The sequence below is a fragment of the Mustela nivalis genome, assembly GCF_964662115.1.
Source record: "Mustela nivalis genome assembly, chromosome: 14".
NCBI classification, from domain to species: domain Eukaryota; kingdom Metazoa; phylum Chordata; class Mammalia; order Carnivora; family Mustelidae; genus Mustela; species Mustela nivalis.
This window is the reverse complement of record NC_139033.1, coordinates 46674352-46690589: the sequence shown is the minus strand read 5'-3', so window position 1 is coordinate 46690589 and position 16238 is coordinate 46674352. Positions and strand designations below refer to the sequence as shown.

General features: G+C 44.3%; 1 protein-coding gene across 7 annotated transcripts in view; it reads right to left on the bottom strand.

Moving 5' to 3' along the window:
• The window catches only part of EPG5 (ectopic P-granules 5 autophagy tethering factor), a 103129-nt gene that overhangs the window by 7805 nt on the left and 79086 nt on the right, over nt 1-16238 (bottom strand). For 4 of the 7 annotated variants that reach the window (XM_082699310.1, XM_082699311.1, XM_082699314.1 and 1 more), the window contains 6 exons: nt 15399-15502; nt 10906-11081; nt 8545-8730; nt 7859-8068; nt 6995-7139; nt 183-425 (listed from right to left, as the gene is read on the bottom strand). In XM_082699310.1, coding sequence (XP_082555436.1) covers nt 183-425; nt 6995-7139; nt 7859-8068; nt 8545-8730; nt 10906-11081; nt 15399-15502 — 1064 coding nt within the window. The remainder of the gene's footprint in view (nt 1-182; nt 426-6994; nt 7140-7858; nt 8069-8544; nt 8731-10905; nt 11082-15398; nt 15503-16238) is intronic. The other 3 variants (XM_082699313.1, XM_082699312.1, XM_082699315.1) reach the window with 1 other exon arrangement.

The window sequence follows — 16238 nt, the reverse complement described above, 5'->3', positions numbered from 1 at the left end:
CTCACGCTCACTGCAGATCTTTGCAAACAAAACAAAATACAGTATACTCAAGTATTAGCTACTTTAACAAGGAAATCTGTGTGCCGCTATCACCCACTGGGGGGAGTGGTCAGGAAAGGTACCTCCTTCTGACAAAGCTTTGCTCTCCCCTGGAAAGGACCCACCGAAAGAGAGCTTCGTACCTTCTTTGAAGTAGGCAGTGATGCAGGCTTCCGTGGTCTCCGCCATGTGGCGGACGGAAGCCAGGCTCTGACAGGCTGCTGTCAGGAGGGGCAGGACCACCAGCCCGTGCACTTTCTGGCCAATCCAGGTCCGGACACTGCCCCGGAGGAACTCTGCCGTTGGAATAGTCGCATTGTTCATCATCATTAGGACTTCCATGAAGAGGCTGCTGAGGGCCATGTGTCGGGTCTGGCTGTCCATGTCTGCAGGGGAACACAGACACACCGTGAGAGGCCGCCGGAACGCCAGCATGACTGTGAGCAGCCTCGGCTACACACCAGGCACCTTTTACAATTCCGCTAGCTGAACCCGAGAACCAAAGCAGATGCTCTGCAAGGTGCTTCGCTGTTACGGTTGGGATGCAGCACATGAGTACTTCGCACGGGCACAGCAGGAACCACCGAGAGACCCTTGGGTATAGCAAGTGGCCGAGCAAGACTTTAATAAAGAGATGTTATCCAGCTGGCATGGAAGACCAAATTATTTATCAGAACATGCTTACTCAGACATTAGCTTCCAAACTTTGCTCATCTGGAAAACCAAGAACACAGATCTCAGAAGTCACGTGATAAACCCACTAGAAAAAAATACCTCCACACTCACCACTACCAAAGCTGTCAATACTCTCGTGTGATTTACAAGGAAGAGAGGTTATTACTAAAAACAAAATATTAAAGTAAAGAAACACCTTTAAACCTTCTTAAAAGAGCTAACTTAATCAGCTCTCATTTCTTTGTTTTTTAAATAAGTGGACAGACTGAAATTTTAAATGGGTCTTTCAAAAACAAAAAACAAAAAACAAAAAAACAAACCAGAGATGAAAAGAACACAGCATGTAAGAAAATGCAAGTTCACTGTACAAGACACCGTAAATGAGCGGTTAAGGAGGTGGATTCCTTCCTCACAACCCAAAACAAAAACCTTGCTCACCAGGTGTTTGTGGAGAAAACTATTCAAAGGGCTATAGTTTTTGCCCAACTATTTCTAATTCTTCTTGAGCTAGGTAAAATTTTTTAATGGAAAGAAGTAGGCCTTTGTCACCACAAGGCTTCCGTATTCATGTCAGTGAGAGCAGGGGGAGTCTGGGCCTTACCACAGCTATCAAATCAAACTCACCCACCTGCAAGTGTTAAATAAACCCTAAGGTAATGTTATTATAAGACCTAATAATGATCAAGCAAGGACTTCAGAAACCAAAGTTCTAGATCAAAGTTCAACAACGTTATGTGTTTAAGTGTGTATTTCGTCATGTATTGCCATGGGAACTGGCATTCTTCTCTAAGACCTTATCTCCTTATCTCTGAATTTCAGCTCAAAAGCAATTGCAATTTTAATGTGCCTTTTAAGATGACTCATAGGAACAAAAAACTTACACAGTGAGCCTCCCAATAGATTCTACCCTCTCCTCTCCCTATGCATCAATAACACAGACAACAAACATTCTCTTAAAAACCAGATCTGCTCCCATAACTCTTCTGAGAAAGATCTTCTAGAACGACCTCCTCTCCTGTACTTGGCCAGCCATTATCTGACCTTCACAGCCTAAACACATTTAATCAATTCTAAAACCGTTTCTCTGGTATCACCTGCTAATCTGTCTTTTTTTTTTTTTTTTTTTTTAACATTGACTGGGTGTTACTAGCTAGACGGGCTGATGCTAAAAGGTGGAGTGCACTGTCTCATCCCAGGCTTACAATACCCATATGAAACAGGTAGTACGACTATTATCCCCATTTTGCAGATGAAGTTATACAACTTGTACAATCACACAGTCAGCAGGTAGAAAACCCAGGCAGTCAGGTTCCAGACTCTGCTTTTAATACCATCTTATATACCATTCTATACTGCAGGTATGTTTAAGACATTTCAACCAATTATTTACCAGTTCCAACCAACTCAGACAATGACCCCAGCTTTCAATTGCTATGCTTCCCTCAATACTGCAGTTGCCTATTTTCAAATGGTATTTAAGTAAACACTAGAATGTTTGTGAGATCCATCCACGTGGTGGCAGATTTTCACTGCTGTATTCTATTATATAAATATACTACAACAATTCATCTACTGAACACGTGGGTTGTTTCTGGTTTTCCCACTCAGATGCAGAGCTACAGAAACTGTTCACATCTCCCAGGGTACAGGTGCGTTTCTTTTGGAATATTCCAAGGGGCAGAATTCTGAGTCACAGGATGCACAAACTATTAGATGATGGATGCCAAGTTTTAAAAATGGTTGTACCGGGGTGCCTGGGTGGCTCAGTGGGTTGCAGCCTCTGCCTTCGGCTCGGGTCATGATCCCAGCGTCCTGGGATCGAGCCCCGCATCGGGCTCCCTGTTCAGCAGGGAGCCTGCTTCCCTTCCTCTCTCTGCCTGCCTCTCTGCCTACTTGTGATCTGTCAAATAAATAAATTTTTTAAAAAAATTATAAATAAATAAATAAATAAAAATGGTTGTACCAGGTCCTCTGTGGCCAGCAGTACATGAGTTCCACTGACCATGTACTCACCAACCTGGTATCAAAACCTTAACTGTGGGGCGCCTGGGTGGCTCAGTGGGTTAAAGCCTCTGCCTTCGGCTCAGGTCATGATCCCAGGGTCCTGGGATCAAGCCCCGCATCGGGCTCTCTGCTCAGCAGGGAGCCTGCTCCCCCCCCCTCTCTCTCTGCCTGCCTCTCTGCCTACTTCTGATCTGTCAACTAAATAAATAAATAAAATCTTAAAAAAAAAAACAAAAAAAAAAAACCTTAACTGTACTCATTCTGGTGGCTGTGTCATCACCTGTCACTAAGGGTTGAATCTGCATTTCCCTGGTGATGAACATGGTTAGCACCTTTCTGTAAATATACCGGTCATTTGGATAATCTCTTTCGTAAAATGTCAATTCAAGGGACTTGTTCATTTGTTCTACTGGGTTGTCTTCTTCTTCCTTCTTTCATCCAGTGTGATCATTTTAGTCACTCATATTTAATGTAATTCCTGATGTAACTGGGTCTAAATCTACAACCTTACAATATACTTTCCATTTATTACTCCAATTCTACATCCCTTTTTTGATCTTTAGTTCATTATTTCTTATTCCTTTTTTCCTCCTCTGGTCTGGAAGCTGAACACATTCCAACATTCTTAGAGTGGTTGCCTGACCAACTGCACGTGCACTCTTGACTTTCCAAAGTCTGAATGTTAACCAGCTCCAAGACGGTGCCAGGGCTCTGTAACACTCTGACTCCCACCAGCTCTCTCCCTGCTGGTGTCTTAACCCTGGCAGGCATTACTGTTACTACTGCTTTAGACAGTCACGTTTCCTGTACATTCGCCTACGCGCTTATTTGCCATTTTCACTGATCTTCTCACTCACTCCCTTCCTATGTATATTCTCTGGATTATTCTCTCTCTCCTTCCACAGTCTTTGGTTGTATTTTGCTGTTCTTTTTATAACTTCTTAAGCTGGATTCTTATCTTAGTAACCTTCATCTTTTCACAATTTTAATATACGCATCGAAGGCCAAGAAACTAAGTCCCACTTTAGCCACACCCCACAGTTTGGATGCATTCTGGTTTTTTATCCAGTTCTAAATCTTCTAAATTTCTATTATGATCGTTTCTTTGCTCATCAGTCTGCTTCTTAATTTCCAGGGTAGAGTTATAGTTTGTTATTGATTCCTAAATTCGCTGCACTGTGGTTAGAAAGTGTGAGGTCTGTCGCTCACTGGTCCTTTGGGATTGGTGGAGACTGCCTCCAAGCTGATCGGAGGGTGAGGCTTCTTAGCCATTCTGAGGGGGACTCACACCGTGTGAACTCTCACCGCGTGAATTCTGCACGTATGGGGCACACAAATCCTTGTCCATGTGCACACAAGACCCAGCAAGGCCCTTCAGACTTCCTACAGCCTGATTCTCCTTCAACTTCTTCAACTACTGTGAGATGTAAGGCAAAATCTCTTACCGTTGAGTGGATCTGACTTTTCTCCTCCTAACTATGTCAGTTTTCACTTCAGGTATTTGCAGCTGCTACCGTGTAAGTAGGTACAAATACACTTATCATTATTATATCTTCCTGGTGAATTAAACCTTTTATCAATTTTCAAAGACTCTCTTTAGCTCTTATTTATTTATTTATTTATTTTATCATGCAACTTCAAAGCAGGAAAACACCCTAGAGATCATCTGGCTCTGTAACGCTTTCTGCCTCACAGTCCTATCCATCCAAAATTAATCTACTACACCAGCTTTCTGTTTTAGTAATCGCCTGATATGACTGCCTTATCAAAAGCTTTCTAGAGCCTACACTCTGTATGTACTTTTTAGAAACAGCTTAAAGCTTGATACTGTTCATTATTAGTCCAGGCTGACAGACAAACTTTGTCTTTTAAGCTGAGCGTCAGTCCACTTACATTTACTGATGTACTTAAACTTTACTATCTTATTTTGGGTATTTTTCTCACCTTCTCCAAGCTTCTTTTCTTGTCTTCTTTGGACCAAATGCATTTTGGCCATTCCTTTTTATCTCTCTCCACTAACTTGGAAATTATACATTTTATTTCTATACTTCTAGTGAATTTCTTAGCAATTTCAACATTCACATTTTATCAAGATGTAAATTTAATCAGTTTATTGAGCTCTCGAACAATACTAAAACTTTAGAATGCTTTTAACTCAACCTCCTTCCTAACTTACGTATACTTGTGGTCATACAGTTTGATTTTAGCTTTTGCTTTTTAAACCACTAAATGCATGATTACTGTAGTTTTCCGTATGTGCCTAACATTTTACCACTTTCTCTGCCTACTTTACCTGTTTATAATCCAAGTCTTTTTACTTGCGATCACTCTACTTCTACCTAAAAAACAGGCTTTGGGATTTCCTTCAGTGATGTCATGAGGACAAACACTCTTTTCAATGAAAGCATCTTTAGATCACTCTCACCCTTGACAGATGGTCTCTCTTAGCTTACAGCTCCCGGTTACAGGTCATCTCCTCACAGCACACTAAAGCTGTTCCACGGTCTCGGCTTCCTTTGTTGCTACTGAAAAGTCAGTGTTCAGCGTAAATGTTGTTCCTTTGTAGGTGTCCTTCTGTCTGCCCATTTGTCTGTCCTTCCTGGATGTGAAAATTGTTTCCTTTGTTCCTGGTGCTTGTGTAGTGTCACCACAGTGTGAAGTGTGTAGAGGTGTGAATTTCTCTGTCCTGCTTAGGATTCGCTGAACCCAAGGAGTGTTGTGCTCATCAGCCCTGGAAAATTCTCAGCCCTGCTGTCTCTCCGGCTATTACTGCCCCCACCCACCCCCCTTTCTGTCTGTCCTCTCTGGGAATTCTGACTAGATGACTGCATGTACGTTCCATCCTGGCCTGTCCCCTAGGCCCTCTAACCTCCCCTCCACGTTCTTCCTCCATCCGCTCTACATTCTGGATACCATCTTCATATTTATTCTCCGGGTTTACTAATTTTCTCTTCAGATGAGTTGAACCTGGTGTTAAACTAACCCATTAAGTTTTTATTATAAGTGTTGTATTTTACATTTCTAGAATATTGGATTCTCTCTCAAAGCTGTTTCTGTAATTTCTTGCTCTTTATGGACATTTTCAAATCTCTCTCATTTCAACAAATAGATAAAAGTACTTTTTTGTTTACTGTACTAATTATTCCAATATCTTAAGTCATTCTCTACTGACTTGCTTGTGGTGCTATGTTTCCGTGTGTGTGTGTGTGTGTATTTTCCTTGTGTATTTTATGACTTCTTTTTTTTAAACTCTGAGTTCATACTCCTTGGAACTCTGAGGCCAGAGCTGAAGATGGGTTTCTCCAACACAGCTCTGAGGGTGCTCTCTACCAGGCATCTAATGGCACTGCCAACCCAAAGCACTTAAACTTAGTTCCCAGGTTGAGGGATTTTTCTCTGGACAATCTAAGCAGTAGGAATTTGTGCCTCAGACCCATATGAGGGTCAACTTATGCCTACTATTTTTTCAAAAGAGGTAGCTCTTTCCCCACCACACAGACATCTGACCCAACACCCAGGTCAAACAGATCACGTCTTTGTTCCCCTCTCCCAGGAGCGAGTTTATCTCCAGCTCATCCTTCCACTGAGGATGCCATCGTGTGGGCGATGCTCACGAGCTCCTTTCAGGCCCCCGTCTCCAGCAGGCCCCGGGCTTTAGTGCCCCCCCAACTCCACCCCACCCCAGTTTAAGACACTTCTGTGGAAGTCTTCGGGGGGAGCCAGCTTCAGCACTCCATCTCCCTTGACAGGTTCCTCCTCCCACTTAGCTTCTGACTTCTAAGATTTTCCACCACCTCATGACAAGTTTCATTGTTGGTTTCTTAAAAACACTTTGTCCAGCATTCTTAGTTCTTTTCAGCAGAAGTCAGGACACCCTGTCCACCAACTGCCAGGAGCATGAGTTCTCCACACACAGTTTCTTTACACGTCTCCAGGCGACTCTGAAGGGCTCTTTCAGTGAGGAGCGAAAGCATGTTGGAAGGCCACACAGGGGCCGTCTCTGGCTCCCTCCTACTTACTGACTCCAGCTGTCTAGCTAGGTCCTCAGTCCCGTTAGCCTCACCAGCATCTGACAGTGTCAACCCCTCCTCAAGTTCTTTTGTGCCTCCCCCCGTGCTGAGATGACAATGTCCCTGGGAGCCTGTCCTCTTTCCCAGCACCACTTCTGTGGGAACAAGATGGAAAGTGTCCTGCCCAGCACCCCCTGATCTCAGAAGGCCTCACACAGCAGGGATTCACCGACGGAACGAAGATATGACTGCCCGTGGCCACTCACCAGGTGGGTTAAAGACGATAATATCATCCAAGAGCTTAGACATCTCCTTTTCTAGGACGGCTAAGGTGATTTTTCCATTTTGTTCCAGGGAGCTGAGGAACTGAACCATCTGATGAGTGAAGGCTCGGCACTTTGGAACTGCATCCTGACAAACAACAAAAGGAGCATTCATAGAATCCACCCCAGAGGTGTTAACTGAGTATTCCCTGGGGGCGTGTCACTGCTCTGAATGCTTCCGGGAAGGAGAGGTGGGGACACAGCAGGAGGCCACATGAAGACAGGTATGTGTCTAAGGGCCCTATGTCTAGGGATATGCAAATCTGTGGTAACACTTACTCCAGCACCCACATCCTCCCACATTCCAGAACACTCTTCTTTTTCACTACTTCAATAGCAACTTAACTACACACTGATTACTTGCCAGAAACTTTTCCAAAAACCTCTATGTTCACTATCTGATTTAACTCTCACAACACTTTGAGACAAAATATTATTTCCAATTCAGATGAGAAAACCGACATCAGAATGGCAGTAAGCTGGGGGCCAGAGTTTGTCAGGCCTCAAATGCATGCTCGTACCTTCGCTGCCATTCTGCTGCTAATGGCATCCCTATCTCTAAACCAACGGTGGCCGCTCTCAGTCCTTTTGACTTCTTGTTAGCGTTTGGTACAGCTAGTAAGTGAAGGTTTACCAAGAGAGGTAGTTAAAACTACAAGACCTGAAAGGCCAGAAGAGGAGTACACCATGACACACATCCTCCAAAGCTCAGCTGAGCCATCACGGGGTTTGAGACTGTCCTCAGCAGCACCCCCACTACCACGACCTGAAGAACACTCTGCCTTTTAAAGCACCCACTCAACCTACAAGATGTTTCTGGCTGTCAATAGGGATGGAAAGGCCTGCAGACACTCTCAGGAGCTTCATGATTAGTTCCGCAGAAGATTCCTTTGCCAGGATGATGGCTGGCTGGTAATGGCTGCTGAAATAACCAAGCACGCTCTGGTAGGACACGGTATCCACGAGATGCCACGAGAGTGAGCTTGTTTGTCCAAGGAGGTTCAGGAGAGGTGAATCCTAAAAATACAATACATACTCCTTCAGTTTTGGAGTCTTCACTTTCCCAGAAATATGTATCTCCGGTTAACAGTGATCACTAAGATGGTCTATATGATAAGCACAGTTAAGATGTCATCTATTGAAGCTAGAAATATGAAAATAACAGCCAAGGTCTTGGCAAAAATAGATTAACTTTTAAGTGTTCAGAACCCAATTTTCAAAGGAAGTCTCAGATCTAGTGGTAGAACTAGCAATTAAGGAGATGTAAAGTCAACCTAACGTGCATTCTCTAACTCAGTGTGTTTCCCTTCATAACCCAGAACGGGACTATGAATGATCCCAGAGAATCAGTCCCCTGTTGAAGGCACATCCCAGATGCCAAGCAGATACTCACAGTGACAGGTGTTAGGGAAACAAATGAAAAGCTACAACCTCGCAGGAGTGCGGCCCTAGGAAGCCTTGCCAAGCCTTCACCACAGGCCCTCCACACTTACTGCTTGGTCTACCAGCTCATCTTCCTTTGCCAATAAAATCATCATGAAAAGGAGGCAGACGATCATGCTCCGGGTCTCTGGACGGGGGCTGGGGCTCCAGGCATCAGAGAGCACACTGACCCAGTTGACTTCACATAGGACAGAACCCAAAAATAAGAAGCAGCTCTTAGGGCTTCCTCGTTCCACCTTAAAGGGAAATGAATCAAAATCAAGGTTTTCCTTTAAACTGCCTGTGTTACTGGAAATGTATATAAATCAATGCCTACTAAATTAAATTTTTAAAAATAATTTTTCAATTATAAAAATCTACGAATCCCTCCCTCCAAAGATTTAGACTTAACATTTGTAAAATTTTTTCTTTCATGCTCAGTGAATGTGTACATTTATCAGCTTATTTAGAGTTCATTATTTATTCCATTAATTCTCAACAGGAGAGGAATGACTTTCCACAGCTTTAAGCAGGGTGGCAAATGTCACCAATGCTCAGGGGACTCCATCATGGTCCTCAGATGTGCTAGGACAGAACAAAGGTTGAGATCTACTAGTCAGTAGTTCCTAAAGCTGATTGTGCATCAGAACTACCTGGAGGACTCACTGAAACACAGATTGTGGGACCCCACTCCCAGAATTTTTCATTTCCTCCATCCAGGGTGAGAGCAGAAATTTGGGTTTCTAAGGAGCTCCCAGGTGCTGTGGACACTGCTGGTCCTAGGACCATACTTCGAGACCCACTCTAGTACTGTATATAATTTTTATACTGCCTTTATGGCATAATGTTATGTTATAAAAATGTCTCCACATCATTAGGCTTTGTGATTTTTAATGGCTGCATAATGTTTAATTAAATCCTATTTAAAATATATTTAAAATATATTAGGGATGGGTGGAGAACAGTAAATGTATTTTACAGTATATAACCAACGTCAGAGTTACCCCTTATTAGCCTACTTCAGCGTGTTTAAAATAAAACATGGCTAGCTATAAATTTTTCTATTTAAAATGAAGATTAAAAAGCTCTACTCCATTTGTAAAACCACAGTCAGTGCAACCTGGTGATGATTCATGCCCTCCCGGAACGACCATCATCACAGCACGCTACCTGCTGCTTCTCTCCCCTTCTAGAAAATGATTCCTCATCCTCCTTTACCACCTGTTCTCTCTCCTCTCCCCAAACCCCTCAAAACACATCCCTTCCTACTCCAGCAGGACACACAGAGCTGAAAGCTTCCCATTTCCAGCCGGGTCAGCATCTTCTCTCACTAGACAAAAATCCCCAGACAGGCTGAGGCTACAGCAGCCCTCAGGGGCCATGCTCCCATTTCATCTGTCACACAGCTGAGGCCGGGCACTGACTGAAAGCTACCCTTCGGCTCTTTAAACAAATGTTCGTAACGGTGATAAATGCCTACTCAGGACCTATCTCATATACTAAAGCTGGCCACAAAATCGCTAAGCTTCGCTTTCTGAGATGGCTGTGCTGGGCCTTCCCCAGAGCTCAGCTGTGGAACTGGCGCCTAAGAGTGCAGCCCTGAGCACTCTCCGCGGACAGCGCTAACAGGGCACCGCACGATCCACGGACTGTCCTGTCCTACGCCACCGGGGACCTGCAGGAATGAAAGCACCTCTCGGGTCTCAGGAACATCAAGTGAAGAGGAAATGTAAAAGAACTGGTGGCTGAATAAATCAACTGAACCATGAAGAGCTAAGATGAGATGATGATGGGTTTTTTAAAAATGGAAATTTAAGAACCACAAAACAACAAAAATACCGGGCGCTACGTAAGTGACGCTGCTGGGGCTGTTTTTATAACTACTGCTTGTACTGCTAAGACTCACACACACATTGGCAATTTTTCTGAGTCATGTTGGGTCTTCACATGACTATGACACATCACTGGTTGTTAGGATGCACTTCCAACTCCTACAGCATTATCCCCTTATGCACCTGCTTAAAGAAACTAATGGCTTGAGTACCAATTACGCTTTGCTTTAATAGAACATTTAACGATATGGAAGCCTGATGATACGGTCCTAGAAAAAAATGCAAACCCACAGACACCAAGACTGAGCACGACAGTCATTAAACTATGTACTTATACAACAATGTTAAAGAAGTCCAGGGGTGACAGCCATACGACAGTCAACATCTTTCCCTGGCTTTATAATTGGTCCTACAAATGTCTTCCAGTCACCTCCTCCCGCAGTGAAATGATTTCCATAAAAGGCTGCTTCCCGCAAGCACCCCGGACCACCCAGGACGCAGACACGGCCCACTGTGCACCGATGGCAGCCATGCCTGACAGTCACAGCGAGCGGGCTGCTCCCGGGGAGCCAGGCTGTGATGCGGGGAGTGAGAGCTCACTTTGAAGAAGGCCTCCATGAGCATCTGGTCAGGGTGCAGGTCCCTCCACGGGAGTCTCCGGTAGGCACTGTGGAAGGCGTACAGAATGAACTCCGGCATTCTGGGCGCTGTACACGCTTCGCAGTAGTGCATCAGGTGTAACCGAAGGGCTCCGTCATCACCTGGCAGCAGCTTATCTATAATGCAAACGGAAAAAACAGCTGAAGACCTTTCAGGTTATCTTTAAAAATAAACACAAAACAAAAATGTGAACTAAAAATCTAAAACCCAAGGTTCTCAATAATGACCAAATTTCAAAGATTTTCATGTGTCAGGAAAAAAAAAAAAAACACTGAAGATAATTTAATAGTAAAGACCAGTACTGCAATTACTTACTTGGGGACGGGAAGGAAAAGCTGGTAGGTGGAAGACAGCAGGGGCGATCAGCTTTTCTTTAAAACTTCTAGCTATATGGCTTTTTAACTCCAATACACTTGCACAACCCCAACCACCCCAGGCATCCCTCCAGGCCGCTGCCCTCAGCAAATACTCACTCCGCAGCATGGAGGCTTATTCATTCGGCCCCTTGGAGGATTCCAATATCGCTCAAAACGAAATGTTGCACGTGACTAAAATATGACCCACAGTGCAGTACAACCAGACGATTAACTGTCAATCAGCTAAGTTATTCTACAGTGACACTCCTCTACGACATGGATCACTCGGGATTACTGCCACAAGTATTAACTATCTCAGTGCCCCCAAGAGTGAATGCCAATGTAATCTAAAACAAAACTTTTCAGCTGTTCTGGTTCTACACATGGGAATGAATGTAGTCAAAGAAGAGAGAGCCAGCCTCCCACAACAACAGAAACCTGATGGTGGTTCTTAGTAGTGGCTTTTGAGAAATGACCAAGGATCATCAACCCATGGTACCAATTCACTTACCATTTCCAACATCCCTGTGCCCTTGATTCACAGTCCTTATTTATACTACAGCATGAAACAGTAACATGTTTTTAACCTTTTAAGACAAGGTAAGGGTAGCATTTATTTAAATATGAATAAAAGATGGTTTTGTTTAAATCCAAATATAGATATGGAGGTAAGTGTCTAAAAGGCAGATGTCTCTTAGGACAAGACTTAGCCTAGACACACATAAGTTCTATGAGATCAGATAAATTCATTTCTCTTTTTGATTCTTCATTTTCTCATGAATAAAAGGAGAGCGCTGAATCAGAAGATCTCAGTAAAAGGCTACAATACTTCTTCCTGCTTTGCATAGTTCTGTTTCCTCACCTTGAACTCAGCTACCAATTCCTGATGTTAGCCATGAACCCTCCTGTTCCCTCCTCTCACTTTCCCATGTGCTTTCTCTCTCTCTCAAAAAAATACTAGATGAGGTACATCTAGACAACAGACCACTGTTCAGCACTAAAAGGAATGAGCTATCAAACCATAAAAAGACTTGGAGGAACTTAAATGCATATTAATAAGTGAAAGAAGCCAGTATGAAAAAGCTACAAAATATATGATTCCAAGTATTTGACATTCAAGAAAATCTGAAACTATGGAGACAAGAAAAAAAAATTCAGTGCTCACCTAGAATTAGTGGGGAGAGAGGGGCGAGTAGGCAGAACAGAGAAGATCGTTGGGGGCATGAAACTACCCCGCAGGATACCATAATGGCAGATATGTGCATTACACAGCTGTCAAAGTCCACAGAATGTACAACACCAGGAGTGAACAGTAACGTAGACCATGAGCTTTGGGCGACATGAGGTGTCTGTGCAGGCTCACTGGGTGCAGCAAGCACACCGCTCTGGTGGTGGACACTGACAGGAAGCGGGGGGGTTATGTGTGTTTGGTGGGGGGGCAGGTAATATGGGCACTCCATGTACTTTCTGCTCAATTCTACTGTAAACCTAAATCTGTTCTATACACGCACGTTAGTTGTTTTTCAGGACTGAATGCCACGTTGTTAGGTCGGTGACTACGTGCCACACAGACATGGGGCAGCCACAGAGGCACACTAGTCAGGAGGTGCCCAGCAGGCCAGGGGTCCTTCAGAACACACTGCAGTGCCTATGGGGAGGCCAAGGCTGGGCACAGAGCTGGCCACTTCTGCCTAGCGTGGGAACGGTTGGTGCGGCATCCCTGCCTGGCACTCGCGGCTGCTGTTCGCCCCTTGGACGGAGCCGCATCTGCTGCCCTTCCTTCCCACTCGCCTCTCACAGGAGTCACACCTGGATGGGGGTCGGAGCGCGCTCCTTGCCCACTCCCACCCCTCTCCCTCTGATCTGCACAGCCACCGTCCCAAACAGGTCTCTGGAACTGTGGTTCCATCACAGTGTCAAACCCACAAGGACTCAAACCGCAGAGCTGTGCTATGAAGATTCAGAGGCAGGAGAGAAACACATGCACATAAACGCACGTGCAGAAGAACATAAAGGCCCTGAGGCTTCGTGTGGTAGTGGAATCAGGATGAGCAAGGGCAGCGAGGGGAGGGCGAAGGACATTCGCGAAACAGTGCTTCAAGCAGGATGGCTGGAGTGGAAGGCTTCCATGAAGAAACCATCACAGAATGCTTACACGGGGCCAGACATATCGGAATGCTGGCCTGAAACATGACACTTAAAAAAGTTTGGAAATAGGAATAGATAGGATATAAACACATTTCATGACAATTAATCTAGTCAACAGCCAGGAACAGAAAGTGGAGACAGAAAAAAACAGGGCAGTTGCAAGAATCTTGGAGGAGGGTGTGGACAAATGTCTTTATGAAGCTCCCAATACAAAACATGTAGATATCTAGATAAAATAAAATACTTCTGAGATCACACAGCTGGGTACGCTCGGTAGAAGAAAACAGGGCCAGAAGCAGGGACCAGAAGCAAAGACAGACCGGGAAACCCAGGTACTGAACAGACATCGAAGCCTCGGCTTCCCGTGGACTGTGCTTCCGTGGGGTTCTAACAGCACAAAGAGTCACCCAGGGACACTGCCCTCCGTGAAAGAGCAGATAAATAAAAGAAAGGGACCTTCTCTGCCTTCACCCCTTGACTCAGAGTCGAGGTGGGGGACAAGCTGACCCTCATCACTGAGGCCGACTACAAGTGAGTCTGGGGTCTGTTTACAACACGACCGTGAGAGACCACAAAGGAAGGGCCACAAATGCAGATCCCCTCTGCAGGACACACCCTTAGCCTGGTCTCGACAGAATGCCCACAGAGAGAATCTCTCTAAATGTGTGCTCACAGTACAAAACTTTAAATCCATGAGGAAACAAGCCTCCCAGTATGAGTCTGAAGGAACACCTAACTGCAACGTAAGCCATCCCCAACAGGAGCTTGAGATCATTATTACTGCACACAGATCATAAAGGAAAGTATGTTTAAAGATTTCAAAGAAATACAAATTAGAATTGTAAACAAAAGTTATATAAGATGCTATGAAAAAGGAGCAGGAGGGGTGCCTGGGTGCTCAGTGGGTTAAAGCCTCTGCCTTTGGCTCAGGTCATGATGTCAGGGTCCTGGGATCGAGCCCCGCATCTGGCTCTCTGCTCAGCGGGGAGCCTGCTTCCTTCTCTCTCTGCCTGCCTATCTGCCTACTTGTGATCTCTGTCCATCAAATAAATAAAATTAAATTTAAAAAGGAGCAGGAGAGGGGAGCCTGGGTGGCTCCATGTGGTTAAGCCTCTGCCTTCGGCTCAGGTCATGATGTCAGGGTCCTGGGATCGAGCCCCGCATCGGGCTCTCTGCTCGGCGGTGAGCCTGCTTCTCTCTCTCTCTCTCTCTCTCTCTCTCTGTCTCTCTGCCTACTTGTGATCTTTGTCAAGTAAATAAATAAAATCTAAAAAAAAAAAGGAGCAGGATAGGTTTGAAAAACAAACAAACATGACTTCTAGAGATCAAAATAAAAAATTCAGTTGTTTGTTTTTGTATTTTTTTTTTAAATATTTTATTTATCCATTCGACAGAGGGAGAGAGAGATCTTACAAATAGACAGAAAGGCAGGCAGAGAGAGGGGGAAACAGGTTCCCCACTGAGCAGAGAGCCCAATGTGGAGCTCGATCCCAGGACCTGAGATCATGACCTGAGCCAAAGACAGAGGCTTAACCCACTGAGCCACCCAGGTGCCTCTGTATTTGTTTTTAAAGCAGGTTAGACACCGCTGGAGGGATTGAATAAACTGCAGAGGAGTCCTCAAGAATTCACCCAAAATGAAGCACAGAAAGAAAAAAACGAAAAAGAAGTTAGAGTTACAGAAGGCAGAATGAGGCTCAGCATGAGGGCAGAGGGTATGCGAAGAGCGGTCCAAGGCTGATGCAGCTCAGAGCTACCTTACAAACAGTAAGAGGTTACAAACGTCACACTGACCTTCTCTGATCAAAAAGACTGCTTCCCAACTAAAACAAAATTAAACAAAGTAGGAAAAGTAGAGGCAAAAGAAAAACCAAATGATTTAGGGAAAAAGTGATAACTAAGCAGAGACACAACAAAACATCTTCCTACCTTTAAAACTCTCGTGCAAGGAGTTGATACAGTCAGTGAACAAGTGCACGATGCTCAAGGCCACCACAGCGTCACTCTCCAGCCAGGGGTAATGTCGTTGGCTGCTTTCAATAAAAGAAGCACAGGCTTAGAAAGGAAAGCACCATGATTAAATCACTCTGGATCCCAGGGTCTAGGAACTGCCTCAGTCCTACAGAACACTGTATATTATGGAGCCCCAAGACACACTCAGACCACTTGAACTGCTGTGAATTGTAGCTCATAATATCAACCACACAATTTTATTTAATTTCCTTCTAAACCTTTATTCCAAAGCAATTAAGTTCCAGAAGGGTGTTGTCTACATAGATTAACACCCTTCTATACCCAATTTACACACTTGTGCATCTCGGTTACATTTCAAATGCCTCAGGCATGTGACGCTAAGTTGCCTCAACAATTCTGTCTACCTAAAACATGGAAAAAAAGAAAAAAAATAATCCATGTAACAGAAAGATGGCCACAAATGGACAGGAGATAACCAAAGAAAAAAACTCTTAATATGATCATTTTAGTTTCTGAATTGGGTCCAGAAACCTCAATAGCAAAAGAAATCCTATTAATTCTTCCTGAAAATAAACAGCACATTCTGCCTTACTGCCAGCAATCTGGGAGCCAGTGTGGAATCCTAAAGCTTGCAGATTAAGGATAGTCCGCTAGCAAAAGCAAAGATCCAGAAACTTTTCTATTTTCCTCAACGAGCTCTTGGAGCAACATGGGTTAATACAAAGATCTTGACAGAGACGTCAGGTGCCCTGAGCTCTGTTCCCGGTTCTGGCCCTCAACCACTGGTGGAACTAA